The following is a 14,715-nucleotide window of genomic DNA, read 5'->3' on the forward strand; positions in this document are numbered from 1 at the left end:
TAGGCCTTTCTTTCGTTTTGCCTTGTAGCATCCACACAAACCTATGGTCTAGGAAGGGAACTGGAGGAAGAATACAATTTTTTTTTTCTAGACAGGGTTTCTCTGTGTAGCCTTGCTGTTCTGGATTTGCTTTGTACAGCAGGCTGGCTTCTAACAAACTCACATGTATCTGCCTGCCTCTGCCTCCCTGAGAGCTGGGATTAAAGGCGTGTGCTACCACGCCCAGCTTTAGGATACAGTTTTTATCACATTTAAAGTTTGCTTTTCACTTAAGGTCCTGGCGGTTCAGGCCAGTAATCCCAGTACTCTGAACTTTGACTCAGATTCTCCTGCCTCAGCCTCCCAAGTGCTGGAATTAAAGGCATGCATAAGCACACTTGGATTGGACTTGAAATTTACGTTGTAAAGAAGCTGGGGAGGATGGAAGGACAGATGGGTTTTATGCAGTCAAGACTTATTTTTCTAGAGGCCTAAGGTTCATAACCACTTGCTAGGGGAGCAGATGACTTCATCTGGCTGACGTGGGCGCCTGCACACATATGCCATACAGATAAGAACACACACACACATATATAATTTATTGTTTGTTTATCGAGACAGGGCTTTCTGTGTAGTTCTGGCTGTCCTGAAACTCAGAGATCCATGCCTACCTGTCTCGGCTTCTATAGGCTGGAATGTGACAGTGTAGGCCTGGGGTCTCTTCATAGGATGCTCGGAACCGAAATTAGGGCCCTTGCCTGTTAGCTCGTGGCTTGCTGCTGAGTTTTATTCAAAGCCCAATAACAGAATTTACAAAATATGAACAGGAAGCCAGTCATACATGTACATGTTTTTAAAATTCTGATGTCATTTATTGGCACAAAAATTACTCAGATACAACATGGTGTCTAGACGTGGCTTCACTTTATACTTTGTGTATTTAGTTGGATATTTACTTTGCTCATAATTCACAACCTGTTTTAGTGTGTCCCTCTGTGATCAGCACCTCCACAACAGCATTTGTGTTCTGAGCCCTTGCTGTAAACACAAAATACCCATTCCTCACTGAACACAGCAGGGCCAGTGTGGGGACCTCCACTAAGATCCCTGGTGTACCCTTCATCCCTGGTGACCAGGCATCTGAGCAAAGGTCCCTCCTGGAAGGCCAGGTCTTGTGAGGCTCAGCATCGTGGGGACAGCAGAAGACAGATCCTCTCACTCACTTTGGCCTATCCTGCAGACGTTGCCGCTGCTATCCAGGGACTGGTGAGGTAATAGGACAGGTGGAGTGCTGAAGTCTATGTCCTTGCTGATGGAGCCCCTGGTCAGTGTTCTCCAGGCCCCAGTTTGAGAGGAACAACCAGATTATTCTGTCAGCATATGCTTATGATGAGTTCTCTTGTACGTTAAGTCAAAACCCGTATTTTTCAGTTACCAATCTTCTGTTCTCCCAAAATTGAAGGCTTGTAGGATCACTGTGTTTCACTGCCCCGAGAGCTTAATCAAGCCTTGTGTTTCTGACAGTATCTTTTCAACAGCAGCTAGGAGGTTGGTTCAAACCAACTTTGAAAATACAGTAGTTCTTTTCATATACATTTCAAAATACTTAACAAAGTCCAACTTTATGACCATGGTTTCAGTCCACTGGAAATACAGACCAAGGTACAAAAGCCTCTGAGGAGAGGACATGGTTTGCCAGGCCTTGGTTACCAGAAGGGACACCTAGAAAGGGGGACAGCAAAGGCATGGTCAGTCATAAGAACCTCACTGGACTCAGCCAACATATCCAGTCCATGGCTAATGCCCTGATGTTCTAAAGAGACACTTCTCCCCCAACTCTCAAAACTCTGCCCAGACTCTCCAGAATTATAAATCTTTCTCTCTAGTCACTGCTCTGATTTTTCCTGTGTCCTGCTGCATCTTTGGAGTGACAATAAAAGTCCAGAAGAACTATAGACAAGTAAGGTATCCTGTCCATTATAAACCACACCTCTGACAAGTAGTTCCAACAAGGATCATTCTACAAACCTCTAAAGAGATATGAGCCTGTAACTGCTCTTTATGGCCACTCCACCAAGTCATGTTTTCATGTTGGGTTTGAGGCTTCAAGTGGGTCCTTATTGCTGGTTTATTTCTTTTTGAGACATAAATGTGATTTCACCACTGTAGCCCTGGATGGCCTAGAACTTAAGAGATTTGCCTGCCTGACTCTGCATCCCCAATGCTGGGATTAAAAGCAGTGCCACCATGCTTGGGCAACTGCTACAACCATGACTAGTGAAAAGTGGCGAGAGCCATGAAGCCAGCACAAATGACTGACACAGTCCAGCAAAGCTGAACCAAATGCTGTTTTCACCACTGTGCTGGCTTTCACCTTGTATTTCTGATCTCTACATGTTGAATTTGTTGGAAACTTTTTACATTATGATTCATTTATGTCTTTTCCCCAGAAAATTATTTCTGCTTTCAAAGAAGTGACCTTTTCTGGCCTTACTCTGAAGTCTTCCTTGTCAGAGAGATAAATTGTGAAAAGCACAAAAGAGCTGGATAGCCCCAGTTCTCTTGGCACAGCTGCCCCTAAGCAAACTCAGAGACAGTAGCTTTGGCAACGGATCATATGGCAGGCCTCCTTCTGTATGCAGTCCACAGGACATTGCCCCCAGAAAAGAAAACTTAACAAAGTTAGTTTGCCCAGAACAACCTCTGACAACATATACAGACGATATGAAATTAATTAAAAGAAATATAGGAATTTGCCAAACATAAGGAGACTGACTCACATTAAGTTACAGTGAGGTCTTATAGGTAAACTACAAAGAGAAAACAAATGAATAGAACAAGTCGGCCTGCAGCCTGGGAGAGCATTCAAACTTTTGGGCTAGGCTGACTCAGAAGTTGTACTTAACCACTGTGCATTGTTTGAGACTTAGGAACTCATCTAGATAGGTATTTTTCCATCTGTTTAATGTTTCGCTTTCCAGGAGAACAGGATGTCATATGTCATAAATGCTCACATAGTCTGAGATGACTTGAGATTAATAATACCTATTTTCTCTGTAGTTATAACACTTGTCCAGGGACCAAATGATATGATCTGTATCTGTATAAGTTTGCCTCTTTTACGTAATCTGTATAAATAAGGAAATATCCTGGTTGCTAGTCAGTCAGAGATGCATGATTCTCACAGCCAAAGTCTCTGACTCATTCATGTGTTACTCCCCTCTGCCTGTTCTTATCTCCTCTGCTGAGACCTGTCTGAATGCTGGGGCTGGCCCCCTGGCAGCCAACGAAGCTTCTTTATGAGGCTCACTCACCAGCCAATATAACACTGGCAGAGGTTCTCATGGGATGTTGCTTGCTTGATAAGCAACTCTACTTGGGTTGGAACATCCAAGGTGTCATCATGAGAGAAATCCCGACCTAGGAAGCAGAAGCAGAAACACTGTCAAATGCACTTGGCATCAACACAGGCCATGTTCTTGTTTGGCTCAGCTGTCTATGCAGTTACACAGTCACTGGAGCAGGAAGGACAGAGCACCCTTGCATTGAGAACAGTCACCTGTGTCAATCTGTAGGCAAACTGATCTCTTAATATAGAGCCAATTTAAAGATGGTGATGATGTTAAGCTGCAGTTCATGGGGTTATTCCAAAATCTGATTTAAAAAGTGGTTGAGGCCACTCAGCTTGAAGCCCACAAGTTTCCATCAGTGTTTCCACTGGACAGTAAGGATCTTGCTCTCACACAGACTCTTTCACTCTCGCCAGCAAATGTGGCTTCTTTGATAAACTGCTTGGCTTTGGTTTTAGGCCCCCACCTTCCCACCCAAGACAGGGTTTCTCTGTATAGTGCTGGCTGTCCTGGACTCACTTGTAGGCTAGGCTGGCCTTGAACTCACAGACAGCTACTTGCCTCTGCCTCCCTGAGTGCTGGCATTAAAGGCATGTACCACCACTCCTGTCTTTGTTTTCTGAGATTTTAAAATGTTATGTGTCTGGAGTGTTTTGCCTATATGTCTACCAGGTGTGTGCCCTTGGAGGTCAGAAGGTGTCAGATGGCCTGGAACTGGAGTTACTGATGATCATGACCCACCATATGGGTGCTAGGAAGCAAACTCAGGCATTGCAAGGATAATGCATGCTCCTAACCACAGAGCCATCTCTCCACGTCCAACCTGCAGCTTTTTCTTTTCTTTGAGATGGAGGAAGTGTTTTGATTTTACTAAGTTTTGTGAGATCTCATGCAGCCTCAGCTGGTCTGAATTACGGAGCTGAAGCTGATCCTGAATGCTCGATCCTCCTGGTTTCCCAAGTGCAGGGTACAGATGTACACAGATCTGTAGCCAGCTGCTTTATTCATTTTGAGTTGTCTTGGAACTAACTGTTATAACCCAGCCTGGCTTCAATTTCTTAGCAATCCTCCTGCCTTGGTCTCTTACTGGGATGGCAGGTGTGAGCCACCACACCTAGCTGGCAAAGTGCCTTTCTAGTACCAAAAGGACCAACTATTTAAGCCTTTTCAGCTTTGTAAACACCTTCCTCCTTATAGAGAGAGATCTGAGACATAGGGATGCAGCTCAGTGGTGGAGTCTTTGGACCATGAAGCAGCCCTTACAGTGGAGCTAGCACCCCAGGATTTCTGCCCTTAAAGCTGCTAATTTGCTCACTTAGTCCTCTCCTCCCTGTATAAACTGCTCTAGAATGCTGCTACATCTCACCTTTCTTTGCCTCCATCTCATTCTCTTCAACAACTTCAGTCTGGCTAAAGGGCTGCACACAGTTCTCAGATGGTCTCCAGTATCTGCAGTCATCTCTGACTTTCCTAAGACTCATGTGTCAACAACCATCTTTGTGACGATCTTATTTTATTTTTTGAATGGTACTGGGGGCTCTAACCTAGCTTTTGTGAGTGGCAGGTAAGAACTTTCCATTGCCACAGCCCTAGCCCAACCACTGATTTGCCCTCCTCAAGATCTCTCAAAGCAGGGGTGTGGTGGTACATGCCTTTAATCCAGCACTCAGGAGACTGAGGCAGGTGGATCTCTGTGAGTTTAAGGCCAGTCTGGTCTACAAACCTAGTCAAGGGCAACCAAGGCTACACAGAGAAACCCTATCTTGAAAAACAAACAGATAAACAACAACAACAACAACAAAACAACACAAAAAGAAAGACCTCTTGCATCTAAGGTCTTCCTTTCATCAATAGCTGTCTTATCTGGATATTAGGGCCCCTACAAGTCCTCCTTCTGACACAAGGTCCACCCAGACAATGAAGGTGGTATCAAAACACAGAATCTTAGGCCTGCTTCTTTCCCTATTCCACCTAACTGCCTCTGTTGGTTTTCCACTGCTCTCAGGACATAGGATGTGAACCTAAGGCCCTGCCCAGACATCACACACTTTGTTTTCCTTGGGCCAGAATGCCAGCCCTGAGATCTTCATGTTTTTTGTTTTGAGTCACTGGGTTTTGAGGTTTCAAAGGCCCATGTCATTTCCAATTAGTTCTCTCTGCCTCAGAGCTGTAGATCAAGATGTGAGCTCTCAGCTGAGTACACACCTGTACTCTGGGAGGCAGAGGCAGGTGGATTTCTGAGTTCAAAGGGCAGCCTGGTCTATAAAGCGAGTCCAGGACAGCTAAAGCTACACAGAGAAACCCTGTTTTGAAACAAACAAACAAAATGATCTGAGCTCTCAGCTACTGCTCATGCACCACACTTGCCTGCCTGCTGTGTCATCACCATGATGGTCACAGGCTCTAAACACGGAAAACTGTCATCTCCATATCACTGCTTTTTTTTTTTTTTTTTTAAAGATTTTATTTATTTTATGTATACACCTGCCAGAAGAGGGAATTAGTTCATATTATAGATGGTTGTGAGCCACCATGTGGTTGCTGGGAATTGAACTCATGACCTTTGGAAGAGCAGACAGTGCTCTTAACCACTGAGCCATCTCTCCAGCCCCAATCACTGCTTTTTTTAATGTTGCCTTGGTACAATGTCTTAACACCAGCAATAGAAATGTAACTAAAACACTTCTGTGTAAACTTGAGCTCCAATTGTTTCCTCAGGGAAGCTTTTCTGGAACTTCCAAATTAAATTAAACCCTGCTATCACAATGCATCACTGCCTTGGACATCTCTTCTTCACTTAGTGACTTTACCCCATTAGATTCTGAGCCCTGAACAGCCAGGGGAGCTGACTGTTTCTATTGGTATGGTTCTTTTAGTATCTAGCATGAACAGATACTTGATTAAGCACCCCTGACTATAAAACTGACTGGCTCTGATGTCTAGTGCCTGGAATCCCATGCTTTCTATGATCACATCGTCTGTCAGAGCTTCTTGTCATCATTCAGATGGAGAAATGAGCTCAGAGGTCACACAAGAAGTAAGGATGGAATGGGGTCTCGGCTTCCTGGTTCCTAGTCTCCATGTAACAACCCACCCCACAGAAAAAGAGGATCATTATGGATCGGTAGCTTCTTTCCAAAGTTAGACGTGGCTCCCCTTCCATCCTTACACTGCACGATTACTAAAGGCCAATAAAAGTGGTCAGGTACCCTCCTCTATCTGTCTCATCAAGAAGCCAGTAATTTGCCCCAGAAATTAGCTGGTTCCTGAATCCATCCAGATTCCAATAGATCCTCCTCATCCCCAGAGCTAATGATGTCATGTGATACTGAGTGTCTTCAGCATCAAGAACCTTTAAGTAACTCAGGAACAAATCCCAGGACAGCAGGCTGGCCATCCACTAGGAAATTGCTTTGTGTCCCTTTAGCCCCGAGCACTCACCAGTGAGCTTATCTCGGACCCTGTTAATAATCTGAATAGCTTTCTTGTTTAAGGCTTCTGGTTTCACCAAACCGTCTCCAACTGAAAGACAAGAGTAGAAACAACAGGTCCAAGGCTGCCCCGCTTCAGTGAAACTTACCTCTGAGTGCTGAGTAATCCCTGGCATGCAACTCTGTCCTCATCACACAATGCAATACTCATGGACCCTTTCCTCTCAGAGACAGCTCGGTTACCTGCCTTGTTGACCGTTACTTGCCTTTTGGGCCCACGGATCAGTGTAGCTGCTATCTGTGCTAGTTCCTCAGAGTATGGACTTACTGAAAGAATGAATGGATTCTGGCACCGTGGTCCCTGCTTTCTTATGGGCTGGTTCCCCAAGTTCTACACCATCCAAAATTTCTAGAAAAACAAAACACTCAATTAGCAGATGATTCAAATAATAAGGAGCCATTAGTTTCTAATTCTTTCTTTCTTGTTTTTCTTATCCTTTTTCTTTTTTAAAATATGTTTGAGAGGCCTCAAGTATCTGAGGCTGCCCTTGAACTCCCCATGTAGGTAAATACGACCTCACGTATCTACTTCAATGTGCCACAACACCTGGCTGTCGGTCTATTTTTTTAATTTATTTCCATTTTAAATTATGTGTGTATGTTTGCATATAAGCATGTCCATGTGGGGTGTGGGTGCCTAAGGCTGAGAGAGCTGCTCTTCCTGGAGCAGGAGCTACACAGTTGTGACCTACCTGACCTGATGCTGGGAACCAAACTCAAATTCTCTTGAAGAACAGTATGTGCTCCTAACTGCTGAGCCATTTCTCCAGCCCAGTTATTCTTTTTTTAAATAAAAATTACATTTATTTATGTGTATATGTGGAGGTAGGCATTTATGGGAGGTCAGAAGACAACTTTTAGGAATTGGTTCTCTCCTTCCACTGTATGTTCAGGGGATGAAACCTAGGTGACCAGGTTGGCCATAAGCACCCTTACCCACTGAGCTGTCCTGGCGTTAGACTCAGGGTTCACTCATGCTAGGCAAGCACTCTCCTGAGCTACGTCTTCAGCACCAACGTCAGAGAAGCACAGCATAGGCTGGAGACATGGCTGAGTAGCTAAAAGCAGCTGCAGCTCTTACAGTGGCCCTGCACCCTCACGGTGGCTCACAAACATCTATCACTGCAGCTTCAGGTGATCTAATACACTCTTCTGACCTCCTCCAGGCATGCATGAAATGCACACACATATATGCAGGCAAAACACCTATACACTTGCAAATAAAAAATAACAAAGACTTTTTTAAAAAGAGTAATATAAAGCAATTAGTTTCTAATTATTTAAAATTTTTATTATTTGTTACTATTGCGAATGTACATGTGAGGGAGGAGTGCATATCACACTTGCATGTGGAAAGACGACCCATGAGTCTTCTACTCTTTATGTGGGTTCTGGGAATTGAATTCCAGTCACCAGGCTTGGGGGGCAAGCAGGTTGCTACTGTTTTTTTTTTTTTTTTTTTTTTTTGAGACAGAGTTTCCTGTGTATCCCTGGAACTCACTCTGTGGACCAGGCCCGCCTCTGCCTCCTAAAGAATGCTGGGATTAAAGGTGTGTGCTACCACTGCCACCAAGTGGCAAGGATCTTGACAGCCCCTTTTTTCTTTTCTGGGTTTTTCAAGACAGGGTTTCTCTGTGTAGCCCCTGGCTGTCCTGGAATTTGCTCTGTAGATCAGGCTGGCCTCAAATTCACAGTGATCTGCCTGCCTCTGCCTCCCTGAGTGCTGGATTAAAGGCATGTGACACCGTACCCAGCCCTTTTTCCTTTTTTTTTCAGACTGGATCGCATATAGTCCAGGCTAGCCTCAAACTTGCTATGTAGGCAAAATTAGCTCAAACACTCTGGACAAAGTAATGGGGTCTGCCATTTTCCCTAGGATGTACCCACCTACTGACTGGCCTGCAGAGTAGGAATCTGTCCTTGTTCGGGATCGCTTATTGCCTTTGGTATTTGCTAGAAAAAGAAAGTAGGAATTAGAAAGCACTTCAGCCTTAAAAGAAACTTGGTTGAAAACATATTTTCTTATGATCATAAAAACATAATTGTATTGTTTTCTTTGCTTTTTCGAGACAGGGTTTCTCTGTGTAGCCTGGTCGTTCTGGAACTTGCTCTGTAGACCAGGCTGGCCTCAAACTCACAGAGGCCTCTGCCTCCTGGGGTTAAAGGTGTGCACCACCACTGCCTGGTTAAAACAGTTTTTCTGAAGTTGTGGCGCTGAATCTGCGGCCCAGAGCTTCCCACCACACACCTGACGTAGACAGGGAGAGTGCTGGTTTACTCACAGAACAGCAGCAGCCTCTTTTGTCAGTACCCCTCAGGGCAGAGAGGATAGGGGCGATGCTGCAGCCTCAGCCACAACTACCTGTGTTTCTCACTAAAACACTAGCTTCCTACTCTACAGCCCAAACAAACAAAACCTCCAAAAGTACAGTTATCCAGAAAAACATCTCATCAAACAGCTAAGCTAGAGTGGGAGTATTCTATAGCTCATAACAATGCTTGAAATTTCTCTTCGGCCCCCAGGGCTGCTCTGTAACTGTCAGGGACGAATGCATGCAGGCACACACATACACCCCCACACCCGCACATTTGAATTTATTTAATTTAAATAACCCAGGGGGCTTGGAATTTATTTGAAACTTACTGTCCATCAGCCTCCAGTTCAGCAGAGGGTCATAGACAAAGGCTTCTAGCACAGCCATGACACTGTCCTTGTGTTCCCGAAGCACTTCCATCACTGTGTGGCATGTGGTTCTGTAGTTGCCATCCAGACCTGTAACCTGCAGAAAGTTTGGACGCACAAAGCCAGAAGTTACTAAGTGGCCACTGGTACCTTATGACCAAAGGCAAGGGAGGGCCTGTCACCCTCACAAGGGCACAGACCCAGGCCAGTGCAGACACACACAACATGCAACACTGACCTTCAAAAAGCTCACTCCTAACATAGTGACGAGGCCCTGATACAGGGGAACTGATGTGCTCTAACACGCACGTCTGTCCTCAGAGAAGGGTACAACTATGTTGGTTCTATTTCAAATCAGTGTGCACCCAGGATCCACTCACCTCCATAGCATTGGTCAACATTCTTGTTAGTCTAAATGGAATCTTTTCTGGAAATTTCTCTCTGGTCATAGCAACCTATAGGGTCATTAAAGGAAAAGGCAAATCCCTGGTTAGGTTATATCCTCTACCTGAGGCCAGGTAAAAGTAATGGCCTCTCCTGACATCATGTACACTGATTTACATCACAGGAAGGAAATAAGAGTTCCTGCTGAGTTCAGTGAAAGGGTACTTCTTATAGAGATTTGAGAGATAACTTAAGAAAACAAAACCAGAACAGAGAAAAAGGGTAAGTGCTCATTGCCTGGCCTTGGAGAGCAGGCAGCTGAAGGACAGGAGATCCTTCTATGAGAGGGTATGGGGTGAGTCCTTGCCCAAGGGCTTACAGGCTAAGAGAAGGGAAGGGAAGATATTTGGGGCCAAGTTGCCCAAGTTGGCTTAGCTTTATCCAGTATTCACCTCAAAACAGTCTCCAAAGTCAATGTGCAGGATCTTTCCACTTAACCGGTCCAGCATCAAGTTGGATGGGTGTCTGAGAAATAAGTGAGAGCAGGGAATGATGAAGAAAGCAGCTCCAATGAATCAATCAACAAGACCGGCTCTCAGGTAAGACCCCACATGCCTGTGTGATTCAGGTTTGTGGGAGATAGCCTTACTCACAGATTTCTGTACTGCCTCAAGCTTCTTTGGGGCTACAAAAGCAGAGGAGCGTGCTTGTAGCAGAGGAAAGTATTTATTATCTGCCCTTGCATTAATTTTCTTGGGGCCCTGGGTTCCCAGGAAAGTAGTTTCTGTCAAGAGTAGCAGAGCTCTGTCATTCCTACCAGACAGCCCACACAGGGTTGTGATCCTCTGGATTAATCTAAGTCCTTCACAGTCCACCAGTCTTTCATCAAAGGCATTCTCTGCCAGTATTTCAAAGATTTCAAACTACTGCTTTTTAGAGCTCTGTATTTTGTTTTAGATTACTCTATATGTATGTGCATGTGTGTGTCAGAGTGCATACTTGCACACATATACATCATGGCTCTTGTTTGGCTGTCAGAGGACTTGTTTCTTTCTTTCTACCACATGGGTTCCAGAGATCACACTTAGGTTGTCAGGCCCTGCGGTATAAGCTGAGCTATCGCGCTGGCTTTTTTTTGAGACAGGATCTCACTGTGTAGCCCTGGCTGTCCTAGATCTTAAGAGCTCTGCTGCCTCCGCTTCTGCCTCCCGAGTGCTGGAGTCAAGGCTTGTACACCATGCTTGGCCCCACTGGTCTTGTCTTTTAAAGATGAGATCTCATTTTGATGCCCAGGCTGATCTCAAAATCTTAGGCTCAGGAGCCATGTACAAAAAAAGGTCTTAGGCTCAGTCATATTCCCACCTCAGTTCTCAGTGCTGGAACTATAGGCATATGTCATACCTCCTGGCTAAAGGTTTTATTTTGGAGGTAAGGGGCACAAAATGATTTTTACTCTCAAGTAAATGTATGAAACACAAAAATAGTAGGCATTAAATAACCAATTTTATTTGCATTGTTTTTTTTTTTTTAAGATTTATTATTTATACAGTATTCTGCCTGCGTGTATGCCTGCGCACCAAAAGAGGGCACAAGATCTCATTATAGATGGTCATGAGATATGATGTGGTTGCCAGGAATTGAACTCAGAACCTCTGTAAGAGCAGCTAGTGCTCTTAACCTCTAAGCCATCACTCTAGCCCCTGTTTATATTCTTATTAGTCGGTGTCTAAACATTCCTGATTGATCTACCTATCTTTCTTTCCATTTTTTTATGGGGGGGATAGCACTAGAGAGCAAACTCTGGGCTTTGTGTTAATTATACAAGTGCTCTTCCACTGAGTCATATCCACAGCTCTGAATTATCTCTTTGGTTACTACACTTAGAGGTGTATTTTGTATAATATAAGGTTCTGTTTCTGTTGGTTTCAATTACAGATGGAGAATGATCTGTTTTAGTACAGTAGTGATTGGTTAGTTTTTAAATTAGTTACTTTGGGGATCCCTCACTGCTGCACCATTACCCTAGTTCTCAATAAAACCATGCTTGCTTGTCCTTCAAAAAATAATATTTAAGGGTGGGACTGGGAGGGAATGAGGAAGGGGGCTACAGCTGGGATACAAAGTAAATAAACTGTAATTAATATAAAAAATAAAAATTTAATTAAAATAATATTATTTATACAATGGTTACATATTTCACTAGAAAACAAAATGAAACCATTCAAAATAACTGTGAAAGACTCAAAGAAACAAATTAAATTCACTCACCTGTCTCCAAGTCCTAAAATGTATCCAACCATTGACATGACGGCTAAGGAGCGGGTATAGTTGGTTCTTCGGTCAAACCACACCTATAGCACAAGAGCACACATGGACCAGCACTCTATAAACCAGTAGTTTCAACCTAGTTATAGCCCAGGACAATGTTCTTCTAGTCTACCAATGACCAGTTAGAATAGATAATTCATGATTATAAACTATGCCTCAAAACAAACTTTATCAGAAAGGTGCTGCGCGGGTATGAACAAATGAACTTTTTCTTAGGAACATGGAGATAAAAGTGAAAATAGCCACTTGAGACTGTGAAGATAAACCTTCTTTCCAAGTCACTTGGTATATTTAATATCACTGCAAAGAATGTTAACAGCACTGTTTTTGAGACATCAATACAATGGTCCCCAAAATTACGTAGTAGAAGAAAAGAAAAGAAAAGAAAAGAAAAGAAAAGAAAAGAAAAAGAAATAGCCAGTGTGAAGAGATGGGCAGAGAGAGCAATGAGAGGCTCTAGAATGAACTCCATGGGGAGACTGAGGTCAGTGTGTAAGCAAAGTGCAGTCTCTTAAGTCGCACAAGGGTGGGGGAAGAGGATGGATATTCTGGTAAACAGTAAAGTCTTATTTATTACTTATTTGTGTGTGAACATCTGTGAAGCAGGTGTGCATGCTACAGTGCTTTAGCCGAGTCAGAGAACAGCTTGTGTGCGCCGGTTCTCTCCTTCTACTGTAAGGGTTCCGGGAACCGAACAGGCTTGTGAGGCTTGGCAGCAAGTGATTTAACCTGCCAAGCTATCTTTCCTGCCCAATTTTACTTCATTTAAAAACAAAAAATCATTTATTCATATGTGTATGAATGCATGCATGCATTCATGTGTGTATAAGTATGTATATATGTGTACCACATACTGCCTAGTACCTGAGATGGCCAGAAGGATGTTGAATCCCTTGAAACAGGAGTTACAGGAGCTCCTATTATAGCTCAGGCTGTCCTAAAACTCTCTATGTAGTAAAGGATGGACTTGAATTCATGGTGATCCTCCTGCCTCAACCTTCCAAATGCTGAAATTATAGGCATGGACCACCACTCTTAATTTAATCAGTTTTCAGAAGCTTTTCATAAAACACAGTGACAATTTCTCAGTCAGCCACAACAGAAGGAGTGTACGCCCAGCCGTGTGTGCCGTACCTCTGAGCTGGGGCTCTTCAGCCACAGCAGCTTGGCCAGGTCGTCCCCAGCTGTGTTGTTGACAGCGTGCTCAAACACCTCCACTTTCTGCATCAGTGTCAGGTGGTCATAGTCAGGAGCCATCTGAATCGGGACAGAACCAGTCAATGAGAGAGGAGCCCACGATATGCAGCGCACATGTAGAACAGACTAGGGCCAGGCAGAGCTGGGTTCTGATTTCATCAGCAAAGCCAAGAGAGAAAGGAAACAACAAAGCAAAGCAAAGAACACTGTGTTTTTGAGACAAGGTCTCACTGTGTAGCCCTGGCTGTCCTAGATCTTAAGAGCTCTGCTGCCTCCGCTTCTGCCTCCCGAGTGCTGGAGTCAAGGCTTGTACACCATGCTTGGCCCCACTGGTCTTGTCTTTTAAAGATGAGATCTCATTTTGATGCCCAGGCTGATCTCAAAATCTTAGGCTCAGGAGCCATGTACAAAAAAAGGTCTTAGGCTCAGTCATATTCCCACCTCAGTTCTCAGTGCTGGAACTATAGGCATATGTCATACCTCCTGGCTAAAGGTTTTATTTTGGAGGTAAGGGGCACAAAATGATTTTTACTCTCAAGTAAATGTATGAAACACAAAAATAGTAGGCATTAAATAACCAATTTTATTTGCATTGTTTTTTTTTTTTTAAGATTTATTATTTATACAGTATTCTGCCTGCGTGTATGCCTGCGCACCAAAAGAGGGCACAAGATCTCATTATAGATGGTCATGAGATATGATGTGGTTGCCAGGAATTGAACTCAGAACCTCTGTAAGAGCAGCCAGTGCTCTTGTAGCAGAGGAAAGTATTTATTATCTGGGAACCCAGGGCCCCAAGAAAATTAATGCAAGGGCAGATAATAAATACTTTCCTCTGCTACACTGTTATCTTTTTCCCTGTTTAAAAAATTTTTATTTTCATTTCATGCATATTGGTGTTTTGCCTGCTTATATGTCTGTGTGAGCACATTGGATCCCCTAATACTGGAGTGAAAAAGCTCACAATTGTCTGGAGTCACAGACAATTGTGAGCTGCCATGTGGGTTCTGCGAATTGAACCTCTGGAAGAGCAGCCAGTGCTCTTAACCACTAAGCCGTCCCTCCAGGCCTTCCCCTGCCCTTTTTATTTTTTCTTTCTTAAAACAAGGTCTTATTAAGTGGCCCTGGCTGTCCTGGCATTCACTATGTAGATGAGGCTGGCCTTTAACTCTGAGATCTGCCTGCTTCTGCCTCCCAAGTGCTGGGTGACTTTTTAATTAAAAACAAACAAACAAACAAACAACTATTATTTTGTATGTATATGGAGGTTAGAGGACAATTTCTGTTTACTGTGGGTTCTAGG

The 14,715-nt window shown here is 43.8% G+C and overlaps 1 protein-coding gene across 1 annotated transcript in view; it reads right to left on the reverse strand.

Annotated features, from left to right (window-relative positions):
- Positions 1–827: 827 nt before the first annotated feature.
- The window catches only part of Mtor (mechanistic target of rapamycin kinase), a 105,841-nt gene continuing 91,953 nt past the window's right edge, over positions 828–14,715 (reverse strand). The window contains exons 47-56 of the mRNA XM_060379085.1: positions 13,350–13,472; positions 12,156–12,238; positions 10,340–10,412; positions 9,884–9,958; positions 9,465–9,600; positions 8,708–8,773; positions 7,089–7,169; positions 6,771–6,851; positions 3,294–3,399; positions 828–1,701 (exon numbers count right to left, since the gene is read on the reverse strand). Coding sequence (XP_060235068.1) covers positions 1,686–1,701; positions 3,294–3,399; positions 6,771–6,851; positions 7,089–7,169; positions 8,708–8,773; positions 9,465–9,600; positions 9,884–9,958; positions 10,340–10,412; positions 12,156–12,238; positions 13,350–13,472 — 840 coding nt within the window. The 3' untranslated portion in view covers positions 828–1,685. The remainder of the gene's footprint in view (positions 1,702–3,293; positions 3,400–6,770; positions 6,852–7,088; positions 7,170–8,707; positions 8,774–9,464; positions 9,601–9,883; positions 9,959–10,339; positions 10,413–12,155; positions 12,239–13,349; positions 13,473–14,715) is intronic.

The sequence above is a fragment of the Meriones unguiculatus genome, chromosome 3 (assembly GCF_030254825.1).
Source record: "Meriones unguiculatus strain TT.TT164.6M chromosome 3, Bangor_MerUng_6.1, whole genome shotgun sequence".
Taxonomy (NCBI): Eukaryota; Metazoa; Chordata; class Mammalia; order Rodentia; family Muridae; genus Meriones; species Meriones unguiculatus.